The sequence below is a fragment of the Spea bombifrons genome, chromosome 2 (assembly GCF_027358695.1).
Source record: "Spea bombifrons isolate aSpeBom1 chromosome 2, aSpeBom1.2.pri, whole genome shotgun sequence".
Classification (NCBI taxonomy): domain Eukaryota; kingdom Metazoa; phylum Chordata; class Amphibia; order Anura; family Pelobatidae; genus Spea; species Spea bombifrons.
In genome coordinates this window covers 34,764,875-34,778,349 of record NC_071088.1, presented here as the reverse complement: position 1 = coordinate 34,778,349, position 13,475 = coordinate 34,764,875, and the positions used below count along the sequence as shown (strand labels likewise).

Here is a 13,475-nt window from a genome sequence, read left to right as displayed (position 1 = left end):
TGATGCATTTCTCTTTTCGTTTTCTGCAACTAGCTGTTGAAATTAGCTGTGTTTTTTAAAAGATACATTTCTCCAACATAGGAAAGAGATCGCTATGCATACAAGATTCACCTGCCTGAGACCGTAGAACAGCTGAGGAAATTTAATGCGAGGAGGAAATTAAAGGTAAGATCCACATTATGTCACCCTCCCCCAGTTTATATTCATGTGATAAAAAAAACATTTCCCTAAAGAAAACTTTCTAATCAGCAACTTCAAATTGAAGAGTGAAAGTTATGTATACATCTATTATGCAAATTGCGTGGTGATTAGATCCAGTGTGTGATTTGCTTTACACCCTAGGTTTGCCACATCAATATTGCAAATGCCAATTTCGTTTTGGAGCAATTCTTCGTCAGATAACAATCAGTTGTGTTCTGCAATGTCTTGGGTGTATTAATTCCAAGGAGCAAACAAGCAGACCACATCACAAGGGACAAAGCGTTTAACCACGAAAACAGCAACATGTTTTAGATGGAACTTATGTTCCCCACTTACTGTCATGGTGATTAGGCTATCCTCAATGTACGCCTTTCCCATATTTCTATTATTCTTTCCTCTACCTATTGTCTCTTGAAGCCTCTCTTAGGTTATGTGACACCCTCTGGAGCACAGGAGAGACTCCGTAGGGTCTTTCTAGACCCAGCAGGGATCTTAGATTACTCCCCCCCCTGGCTGGACACTTGTATTGCAATCAGCAATACTTGGGAAGTATATGTGTGACTGGAAGCAATGCCTGATGTTAGACCTATATGTCGCATTAAAGCCTCATGCTGCAAGGACAAAGTTCCCTGACTTAAATTTGCATTATGAGGGGCCAACCCAGGCAAGATTACTTTGCAGAGGGGCCAAGCTCTTTTGCAAGACAAGCTTACAAATCTTGACCCCTAACATAGCTACTAGTATTTATATAGCGCTTTTCTCGTAGTGCGACATTCCCACTTTAGTAAATAAAGGTGTGTTAGACTCATTTAGAGGCAACCTCCTGTTCTCTTGATTCCTTATATCTCTACGTATGTTTTTTGGTATATATTGTTATTTAAAGGAACAGTCCAGCCATTGTATGGACTTTTATGGAAATAGTAGCTAAGGTCCCATTAAACTTGGGAAATGCAATCTCAAATAGGTTATCAACACGTATCAAGCAGTAGTTTAATGCAAGACAATAAAAATGCCAAAAAAAGGACAAAAGAAGCAACCGTGCACGAAGGAGGCAGAATGCACGCTATGGGCAAACGTGTTTACTGTTTTACAGTCTGGAAAATTACCAATGTAGAAGTCTTGAACAGTTTGCATTCTGCAAAGGATTCTTCTTAAAGAAAAGAGAAGAGAATTATATGAGGCTAATTCGAGAAAGCTCTTGTCAGCTCTTTTGGTTATGCAATAAATCATTTGATTTATGAGGAGCTTCCTACTTGTGAACCTTGAATGTTCTTTTAACGTTTTCTTTTTCAAAGGATATCCTTCCTCCCAGAAATCTGTACAATTGGGCTTCTTCACTGAAAGTTCAGACTCAATACGCATCCACTGTTGGGTTGTGGGCAAAAGATCGTAGCTTGTGACAATTTACCATACATTCACTTATGTACACTGCTCTCTTCACAACCGCTTATTTGCCCCAATAAACTGTAGTGTTTCTAGAGTGTTCTCAGAACCCTTCACAAAAAGTATTCTTTATTAAAGTCACATTTTGCCTCATTCATAATAATGCAACTAATTGTCATGAAACCCAAATGCAGGCAGTGATAGATTTTTCCCCCCATAGAATCTGTAATTTAAGTGACTATATTTTAAAGAAGTGAGTGTTAACCTACATTTGGATAAGTTTAAAAGTAAGGCGATGATAAATATAGTTTGATATATTTTAAAGGAACAATAGAATAAATCAATACTGGATCGAGTCTAATGTATATGTTTTCTGATCATGCAGGGAGCAGTTTTAGCTGCTGTTTCTAGCCACAAATTCAATTCTTTCTATGGGGATCCTCCTGAAGAATTACCCGACTTTTCAGAAGACCCAACTTCATCAGGTACTTTTTTTGTAGAGCTCCATTTGTGAATGGCTATTTCTTGTCATTTAACACGAAAGGGCATGTTTTGGCCTGTTTTTCATTGCTTTGCAGTTTGAGCCGTGTGTGTCTTGCATGCAAAGTGTTGGTTGGAATCTCGCATGTGACATAAAGCCGGATTTCAAAGGGAAATGGATTTTCTAAATAGAAACAAAACAAGCTGTTCTTTCGGAACTTTGTGTAACATGTTCACAACCTGAGAAGAATCCTGAAGAACTTCCACTTTTGTTTGATGTTTGTGTTTTTAAAGTTCGTCTTGTTTCTTCACCCAAGGAAAGCAGTTTCAGGCTTATTATTGTGAAAGTGCCATCTGTGTGCATGCAGGTTCAAATATTAGCATTTACCTTGATGTTGCTGGATTTCCAATAAATTACCCCTTTCAGGGCTCATCTTATACAGCAGATATTGTATATGCAAATTATATTGTATATACAAATATATGGAACTTGTAACTGTGCCTAGAGTAACTCAGAGTAATATGAGTAATGAAAGCTATAAAGCTATGGTACATTAACACTTTGTGAATAGAATGTACCGTTATAGCGATCTACTTTGAATTTATGCGTCTGATGCATTTTAAAATGCTTATTTCTGTCGTTTGGCACGGTTACTTAGTCTTAAGTTTTTGTGCAGTCTAATATTGTGCTAATTATATATATATATATATATATATATATATATATATATATATATATATATATATATATATATATATAATCTCCTGGACTCGCTGAAAAATATCAAGCATTTTCTGCTACTCTCTTAAATATGTTAATGGATAGAATAACCTTTCCTGCCTAGTGTGGCATAAAATGCAAAAAGTATTTAAAAAAAAAAAAAAAAAAATGTAGATATGGGATGAAAAATGAAATGGACGACTGGAAACGCAACTTAAATAACACACAAATGACCTTTACATTTTAAAAAAAATTGATTTGGTTCTTCCTTTCTGGTTCTGTCCTTTTTTTAATTCCAGTGTCTAATTTTTTATTTCTTATACAGCCAAAATGATATTCTCATCCAGTGGCATGATCTTGACATTCAATATTTATGCTTAGCTGTAATACTGTGTACAGAGATATTTCTAGTTCCCTCCAAGCAAGATTCTGTGTTTTTTCACAGCTTCCACAGAAACTGAAATGAACAAATGTTTTGTGCTGCTGATTTTTGATTTGCGGGTTTAATATAGTATATTTGCGATAGAATGCGGACCTTAATGGCCTTGAGTATATTCAATAGATAACAATGTTCCACATCATCCACCAAACTTATACATGATGTGTTGCTAATATATTATTCCCCCATATAATGATTTCATTATGTAAACGGTTACCTTACACATTTTAACACCAAATTGTCGTGTGACACAAATGCAATCACTAGTTGATTGTCTCCATAGAAACCCAAAAATTCTTTTATGCAATCTAAACATTTACAAAGAAATAAAATGACAATTCTTGTTAAGTTTATTTGCTTTGGCAGTGTACATAATGCAATTAATGTTCAGGGTGTATAGAAATCAATTGGGGGGGGGGGTCCTGCTTTCCTGAAGGCTATTTAAGGAATAATTCAGCTAAACAGTAAATATTAAGCGATCAGTAAAATAGGTCTGAATTTCCACGTTTCTACCACTACTGCTTGCCTCTGCTGAAACCAGGTAGCCAATTCAGTATGAAATATGCATTCAAAATAACACTTTTCAAAGACTACACTGTCCATTTAATGCTGTTTTATCATCAACAATGTAACTTCCTGATGTAAGAATGGAAAGAAAGATGAAAAGCTACTACTTAGATTGTATATTTAACAGGAATTCGTAAATTAGACATACTTTTCAGTACATGGTTGGAAGTTCTCAATTTTATTACAAGAGACTAATTTCTTATTATGTCATGACTTTAAGTTCTTTCTCGGGAGCAACAAAAAACTAGACAAAATGTTTTACTTTATGTCTTTAATCAAACAAAGACACGGTATCTAAAATATTGATACCGCCCTCATCGTATTAACCAATGTTGATGACTATGGATGGATCGCAGCTTGGCGCGTTCTCTTTAATTTGACTTATTACAGCTTAACTAGTCATAGATTTATTAGGTTTTTTTATACTGGCAGGGTTCCACATAACAGCTTAATAAATCACATGCTGTTTAACAACTTGGACCAATTCTTCAGTCTCGTTGGTGTTAGTGTGTGTTCACTTAATTATTAGTACTAATTATGTGATTTGCTCTTTACTTGCTTTAATTGTATTCCCAGCTTATATGCTACAGCATAACCTTCCTTCTTTAGGACAGTTTGAAGTGGTGTGGACGAGTCGCACTAACTGATGCATGCGCGAGCTGTGGACTAATTTTAACACCCCAGACATACCGGCTCTGTTATGTGATGTGTATTTGCTGTAAAAAGCTTTGCTAATTCCAGTTTGTCTCTAACTTGCTATTCTGAATCACTGTTTATCTGCTTTAACGCTGCCTTCCTAGGACTTCTAGCTGCAGAAAGTAGGTATCCCTTTGTTTTCCTCTAACGCTTCTTGCTTTGCACAGTAGTTTACTTCTAGTTTAGTGCTTATTAATCTAGCATGTATGCCGTTAAATCACCAGCGTTGTGTAACGCTAAAAGGCGCAGCTGTCCAAGTTTAACTGTTGTGAGCCATTTCAATCTAAAAATGTATGTGTTTAATTAAAAAAATATATTTCTCTCACTTGTACACATTCTAAATCGTCAGCAGGCGACCTTTTGGACAGCCCTGCTGTAGTGTAAGCAATTATTAGAATTTCTTACCTATACATTTATTTAGTAACCCATTGCTAACACTTTTCTAATTAAAGAAACACCAATCTTATGCCCAGTCCTTCCTTGAGTGGAATTCTTTAATCATGTAAAATTTTGCCTCATTGGTAGTTTTGACCTGAAACACTTGATGCCATGCATACATGATACCACGCAGACACTGATAGGTTGCTGCCATCAAAACATGTGAAATAAGGATTGATAAACCAATGGGTAGCATCAGCTACTTTAACAAAAAGATCTGAATGTGTTTGTGGTATTGACATGTATTACACATGTTATAACACAGGTTTGTTTTGTGCAAAAACAAGGAATACATTTATTATATTTGATGATTGGTAATCAAGTGATTAAGTAAAATATGCTTCTAATAAGAAAATGGTCCAATAGACAGCCATTTTAACTTTAAAATGATTAAGTAGTCTAATCCATATTTTGCCTGTATTGATAGAGGTGGAATTTTTCGATAGGTATAAGCTTTGAAGTGTTGTGCATTACTGCCTACTACTTTGGCGTCCTGAATGAGTATACTTAATATTTGAAAAATGCTTCACATTGTTTATTTTGTTTTACAAGCCCCTTTTGTTCTTTTAGTTTATAGTTTTGGGTTTTATTTTTAAATTAAGAAAAGGCTTCTCATTAATCTTATCGATTGAGCTGGTTTTCTTTTCCAAAGGTCATTTTACCATAAAGGCTCATGTTCTTACTTTTGTCTCCCCCCCCCCATGTTTGCTTTTAGGAGCAGTTTCGCAAGTACTGGATAGCCTGGAGGAGATCCATGCGCTCACAGACTGCAGTGAGAAAGACCTTGATTTCCTACATAGTGTTTTTCAGGATCAGCACTTGCACACGCTACTAGACGTAAGTTTTATTGGGTCTGGGCATTAGAATAATGTAAACATGACGTTGATAGTTTTCTTACTATGTTTGGAGCCAAGTACACATGCGGGAAACCCATCATTATGCTGTTCAAATACCACATGTCCACTATGTAACTCTCCACAAGAAATTTGTTTCTGAAAGCATGCAAATCGTATTGGGATCTGAATATGTGTGTGCGTTGTAATTATTTTTATTTGCCACATAACTTTTTTTTTTATAGCAGGCATTTTGTATAATTCAGAAAAATAAATTTTTCTGATGTGCCGACAGATGTATTGTGTGTTCATTCTCCTAAATTAAGGATCTGGTATTATTTTCTTGTTCGTTTATTTGTTATGTGCAAAATTATTACTTTGGATATCTTTGTTGGTTCAAAGGTATACTGATTTTTATATAATAAAACAAATGTAATGTTCTTTAAATAAAATTATTTTTATTTATAATACTCTTTATACAGCTTTATAAGAATCTCCTAACAGAAAAAACCTAAACTTGGGTATTAGTGACATAGTTAAATGTTTTGTTTTCTAAAACCAAGGCAAAGCTAAAAGGTTGTAACAAAAACCTTTTTGGCATAATTTGGGGATTTTGATGGGTTTGTACTTATGTTTCTGAGAGGCAACCCCCCCCAGCCCTACCAAAACTGCAGATAGAGGGCATTTTATGAAAAAAAAAAATATATATATAGATATATGTTGTAAATCATGTACAGTATTAGACTTAATTGAGCACTCCCGTTACACAATGGTTAATTGTGAATGAGACTGCCGTCTAATATCCACCTTGAATACCGTTGTTCATTATTTGGATTGTTAAACATGCCGTTTTGTACATGGTTGTTTTCCATGTTTGATTTCCTCCACTCTAAACATAGACGCATACTTTTCATCAAACTGGTTCACCGCACTCCTTCCTGCATGACTCAATATGTGACAATCATGTGATTCAGAGAGGGTACAGCAAATTGCACAAGGTACCGTCTTTGTGTGTACAGACTGTCACTATTCAAATGTAGAGTCTGCAAATCCTGGGCAAAGAGTCTAAAAAACTAAAATGAGAACTAACTTTGTCTGAATAAGCATCTTTATGCTTGACCGCACTTCTAAAATTGGTTAGAATAGTGTTTTAAAATGCACCTGTCATCCTACAGATGGCAAGATCTCATTGGTCCTGTTACCGTGTGATTATTGTTACTATAGATAATGTTTTTCTTACATTTTGGTTGTTAATGTTTTTATTTAGTTTTTTATATCATATGAATACAATCTTGTCATATGGAAACAATTTGCACTCATACTCATATGCAGCTGAAGCAAAAGTAACACAAATATCCATAATGTTTAAGCTGTGGCAAAAGGAGTAGATCATAGCAGGCCGGAGCGTAGATTTCTTCAACATGTTCCACCTATACTTGTCTGTAATTGTAAATCTTTACACACATTTACACAATGTTTCCCTCTTAGTGGTAGATACTTAGTTAGAACTCAACATTAAATGAACCCTTACTAAAAAGAAAAATAAGAGCGGGAAAAAAGAAAAGTGGGGGGGATGGAAGGGTAGAGGTAGTTAATATGTATTTTTATGCATAGTTATAAATTCTTATAAAAACCCCATGTGTTTCTACTCTGTTGGTTAATGAGAGATTCTTTCTCCGGAGCGTGCGAAAAAACAATGACCACGGACTGCGGATCCTGTATGTGACCCCCCACACACACACACACACACAGAAAAATTAATGTTGGCAGGGTCTACACCCCCTCCCCTCTGAGTGGCACTGGGACAGGGCTACTGCCTTATTCAAAAAATAAAGCTTGATATGTTTCTACATACAATCTATATATACAGTTAACCTTCTGTATTTGATAAGCAGGTATGCAAATATGAAGTATATGTATATTGTGCTTATATTTTTACTTTAATACCATGTAAAATAAGTTGGAAAGGGTTGGAGAACGACATATCTACAATTCAAAGTAACAAAATATTGTAAGTTGATATGTGAACTAATATTAATGTGTTATGGAGTTGAGTCATTAATAAGAAAACTGTTCCCAGCAAGGTTATAACCGGCTCTATCCTTTTGACCCTAGTATGCTTCATCTCCAGAGGGTTTCACTGTGCAACTGCAGTAGTGCTACACAAGATGCCGCGGCTGGTGTAGCTGCATGCGAATGCCTTGTTTCTGGGCACTTTGCATCCTTCTTGATGGACTTGGGCCTGTTTGTTTATTGATAGTATTGCTTTTTTCAAACTGATTTCAAGTTTTATATTGCTGACACCCAAAAAATTGTTTTTGGGCTTTTTTTTTTTTTTTTTTGATCTTATTTTGGCTTGATACCGTATTTGGTAAAATCCACATTGAATTGTTTGAGTCGGTGTGAATTCAGATTAATAGATGCTGGATTCAGTAATGAGATGTTTTAGGGTATATAGTTTTTTTTTTTTTGTATAGAATTTAGTGTATTGTGTTAAAATTCTTAGTGTGTTAAAGTGAAGCAATATACACAGTTCTGTACAACATGATTAACCAACTTTTGTTTTTAATGCTTTAAATTATTTCAAAATCTTTCTATACTGCTCTAAAACAGCAATCTTTCTATTTGTGATCCTTTAAGTTTTCTCTCTGTATATGAAAGGAAAATGTAATTATTCCCTTCAGTGAGAGTTTTGCAAACATAAAAGCTATTTTTGTGTTCAATAACCAGGAACAAAGGCTTTTTCAAAGTTACAGTAAGTCCCTAATCACACATAAAATGCTGGCTTTCTGTTGCAGCAGGTACCAAAGGTATTCACAAAGATGTACTACTGCAGAATTAGGTAAATATATAACTACTGTAGTTGAGGTTGATTTTTAATGACTTTTTGGGGGTTTTCTGTTGTGAAACCAACAGGAGATTTGTACCAGCTGTGCCTTTAGACTTACTGTCACATTGCTTATTTGAAGGTAGCTGTCCATATTTTCCCTAACTTCCCAATAATGCCTTTGCATTCCATACATGAGACGAGGAACTTGGCCAAAGGTCCATATTTTCTGTGGCCATCCATATGTGGCAGCCATGTTTATAGCTTTAGATGTGAATGTAATTCTGCCACCAGTATGCAGCACAGAAGCAGAATTACATATTGGTTTACAGTGTCTGAATAAGAACACTAAACAGCTATCCAGCCTCCTTAACTCCTTAACACTCTTTGTTGTGTCATTGGTTTTCAGTAACGCATTTCTTGCTTCCCCCACACACAGCATTTACATAATAAGCAGACTAAAATATCGATCCATAACATATCATATCAAAATATCTATCTGTGCAGTCATTTATCTTGTATGTTAGTTTCTGAGGCTACAATCGAAAAGTTTCATCCACACTGAGCTAATAAAGCTACGGTATGTGCTTCGGTTTACTCTGCTTTTTGAGGAGAATTGGAAATGTAAATTTTACGAAATTTCTCCCTCTGCTGCTGTTTACTTTCACTCATCTATTCACACAATGTTTTGTGTAATACATGACTGCATAGTCCTGCTTCCTCATCTCACATGCTCCAGACATGCTCTGAAACCGCCTTGGCATTTGGAACAGACACAGGTGGTAACGAAATATCTCCATCTGTCTGTATATCAAACATTATTCAAAACACAAATCACAGATATGTGATGATTTTATGTGAAATGTTACATTGCCGAGTCTACCTTCTTCTTAAAAGGTGTTGACTGGGATCAGAGTCACTCTGGTGGACGTATCCCCTTTAATGCATATGATGAGTAGTGCTTTTACAAATGCATTGGGGGGATTCTGCAAAAGCTCTTCATAGGCATTAGGACCTTTCCTTCTTTGGTGAGGCTACCAGGGGCATAACACCATCTCTTTTTAGAACAAGCTGGTGGTGGGCGCTCTTTTTTTTTTTTTTTTTTTTTTTTTTCTTTTAATGACCCGGTGACCATTAAACATATAGATTCATACTAACCGACATATGTAAATGTCAAATGTGAATTCTCTTCCATCACCTCTATAAGTAGCCTCGTGTAGGCCTAGTGTGTGTTTTACCAAAGGAAATTGTGGGATGCTGTTGGTTTAGTACATTTACTGCATGGTAAATGTTAAATTATTTGATTATTAATGTTAAGAAACTTGAAGAGTAACCAAAACTGCATTTTGTTTTCTAAATATACATTAATTTATCCAAGATATGCCCACAAAAAAAAGCAAAATGTGACAAGCTCACTTGTCATGGACCAAAGCAGCACTCACTTTGAATGGAAATGCGGATTAAAATTACACCGTTCAACCTCTACCTGGACGTCTTCATAGCTGACGGTAGAAGATGTAACACATCTCAGAAGTTAACATGTGTTTAACTCACATGCCAATTGCTCTGGTTAATGTTTCAGTAATATACCCAAATCTGCCAGCTATAGGGAGTTTTAATTTGCTATAATCTACATGTTTTTGCAAGTCACATCACTTAGTATAGTAATTCGGTTTACTGCTACAGCAACCTAAACCTGCTTCGGTATTTAACACGATGCTAACAACAAGTTCTGGCTTTATTGTCACTAGCAAAAGATTTAATGCTTTTGTGTGTGGGAGGGAAGAACATAAATGGGAATGATTACTGCTGAAGGTCATTACCAGCTGCCATTATAACAAGAACTGGTGCACTGACACTTGCTATTACACGACTCATAAAATAAACTTAAGTAATCGGCCTTGGCATTCTGCATTCTCAGCTTCTGAATATACATTATCTGGTAAAATACTTTGAAAGTAATGCCAGATCCATTAACAAAAGAAAAAGTATGTTAATATACTTCTGTATACTAAATAAACACATTTAAAGAGGTTTACAAATTAAAATATGCAAGGTATATGTTGAAAACACCTGCTTTGTGTATACTAAGGTCTCTCGTGGCCATCTTTGTCTAATTGTACCTGGGGTAATCTTCTCCTTATGCTTTGCCCACAGCAGCTAGCGCATACCTCACCACCAATGCAGAGTTTGCATGTTTGTGTGCCAGCGGCAGCTGAGAGCTAGACCAGGACGTCATATACATCTGTAGTCAACGTGGCTACAAAGGAGCGACCACTTGTGGAGAGCTCTGTGCCGGCAGTTGCATCAACCTCTAGGCTATGGTAGCTGTTAAAGGAGCCAAGGCACAGCCACGTTGTCTTGGTCTTCTCACTTAAGTTGCCAGTGTCAACTGGTTCAGGTAGCCATGGACAGAATACTAGTCTATCACATGTTACATGTGGATGTTGGAATCTATAAGGTTACATTTCAACTGAAAATCTGGGGAAAGATAGAAATAATCTTGGTGGGAACGAAAATGCACACGCTACAAGTAGTATTAATAAGCACCCTTGGTTTGTTTAAAGCCATGACAGCCTACCTTTTAAGTAAGTTTTTCTTTCTCTCACTGATCCCTTGAAAATGAATGCCCCTTTAAAATAGTGATATCACAACGTGCAGTTTTAGTGGCAAGGCTGTTTTAGAACCATTTTTGTGGAATTCTTGTGGATCCTGCTTAATTTCAAAATTAATGGTGCATGTGCTTGCAGCTCAACACCTTTGCATAAATCATACCTACTATAGAATGACACATGGACAGGCTGTCACAGGTAACTTAATAGCATCCATCATTTTTTTCCCTCAAACTCTTTTGTGATTGATTTGTGTTTAAAGCCAAATGTTTCTGCACCTTTGGAAACAAAGCCAAGACATTTATGTAAAAAGGCTGACTTGGGTCTGAAACCTAAAAATAAATCTACCTCGTGATCTGTTTACTGCCACTGGAATCTGTTTTCAACTAAGACGTGAAATATCTAATGGAACCTGGTTCGGTTTGTTGTGAAGACAAGATCTCATCAGCTATGCACCTGTTAGTTTCAACTACCCGTGAAGGCGCACATTTGCAGAATGCTATATTGTTTATACACAGAAGAAACCATTTCTGAATATTGCACATTGGTTGCAGCTGAAGCAAAGAAGCATTGAAAAATCTTTTTCACTGGTCAGCAAGACTCTTTTATATGTATTCTGTGTTTTTACTTTATGTATGCACATGCTGTGTGGAGTATGAGCTGTAAAGGGTAAAGACCATGAGCAATGCTTTAAAATAATTCAAAGCTTTTTTGCATTGTTGCAAACATTAAGAATAGAAATAGTGTGTGTGTTTTCAAAATCCTCTATAACCAGTAATAAATCTGTGCCTTAATTGCATTTTGTGCATTACATCTAACAATTACATCAGCTTAGTAGTCTTTAATTTGTTGATCTTTGGAAGTTCATTTGCAATTGTGGATTCAACTTAATGGTTTTTTTTTATGGGTTGTCCCACTCCTCAACTATTTTTATTTTGTATACTTGTTGGAATCAGTTTTACATGGAATTGGAGGGACCGTTTAGTGACCCTGAACCGCTACTATGGAAGAATGAATATTAAAGTATTCTTTCTAACATGAAAAATATAAACCACTCATCTGACAGTTTGCAGCCATGGTACTAAATCTTCTGTGTTCCTCCATGGTTTGAAATGTATTGCCACTGATTGGCTGCTTAAGTTGTCAATCAGTGGCATTAAAGTATTTACAGTACTTACAATGAAAAGAGTCCATGCATAGAAGCATTCAGAGTCACATACTAAAAGTGAACAGTTCCAGAATTAAATGAGAAGCATAGAGTAATACCTAAAATGGCTTTGTATTCCAAAATATAACTTTAAATAGTTTTAGTCAAAAAAAACTGTTTAAGCTGGGATATTCCGGTCACTGATTGACAGGAAAGTGTCAGGAAAGCTTTCCCATTGAAATCAATATGATAACCTCACACATGGACACTGGGGGGGTCAAAACGGACCCCTCCATTCAGGAGACAGCTCTGGGTCTGAAAGGGTTTAAATTGATGATCTCATGTATTTGCAAAACAGACCATTTTATCAAATCTATTAAAATGCATATGATGGCTGTAGTAGTGTCCCTTTAAATACATTTCATTGCATGGAAATTGGGGCAAGCATTCTTTAGTTGTCGGCTCCTCCCCCTAGTTGCCTCTACAGAAAAGGACGCGTTCATATGTACAATTCTTACACACGCTCAGTAGCATTTCCCTTCTGTTTAGTGGGAGCTGATTGACTGATGCTGCTTTCACTGACTGTAATGGGAGCTACTGATTATGTGTTGAAAGTATGTATGTCAACAAATCCCAAAACACAGTTTCCGTCTTTTTGTTCATATTTGTGTAAATCTAGTAATTTTAAATGTTGAAATATGATCATGGGTCTTGGTCCTTCAAGCCTTGACGTTTTTTTTATGATTAAGCACATTTCAGAACTTGCAGAAACCAAACTTCTGATTTTAAGGGACATTTTTGAGGCTTTCTTGTTCCTCCGTTAATGTGAATACAAATGGTTTGTTTAGAATCTTAACTGCTTAAACCGTTTTTAATAAACAATTTAAAGTTGTATTTTGGAATGCAAATCCATTTTAAGTATTACACTATGCTTCTCATTTCATTCTGGAACTGTTCCCTTTTATTACGTGGCTCAGAATGCTTTTATGCTTGGACTCTTATCATACTCTATTAACCACATACATAACTAAATTCAGTTCTGGTTGTAGTTCATAAATGGTAATAGAGAAAGCTGTTGAGGTTTAATCTTACGTCCCCACATTCCTTTCAGGAAAGAGTCAGCCTGCCAGA

The 13,475-nt window shown here is 35.9% G+C and overlaps 1 protein-coding gene across 3 annotated transcripts in view; it reads left to right on the top strand.

Moving 5' to 3' along the window:
• Positions 1-13,475, top strand: part of CASK (calcium/calmodulin dependent serine protein kinase) — a 117,072-nt gene that overhangs the window by 57,577 nt on the left and 46,020 nt on the right. For 2 of the 3 annotated variants that reach the window (XM_053457448.1, XM_053457447.1), the window contains exons 9-12: positions 82-165; positions 1,970-2,069; positions 4,592-4,609; positions 5,641-5,762. In XM_053457448.1, coding sequence (XP_053313423.1) covers positions 82-165; positions 1,970-2,069; positions 4,592-4,609; positions 5,641-5,762 — 324 coding nt within the window. The remainder of the gene's footprint in view (positions 1-81; positions 166-1,969; positions 2,070-4,591; positions 4,610-5,640; positions 5,763-13,475) is intronic. The other variant, XM_053457449.1, reaches the window with a different exon arrangement.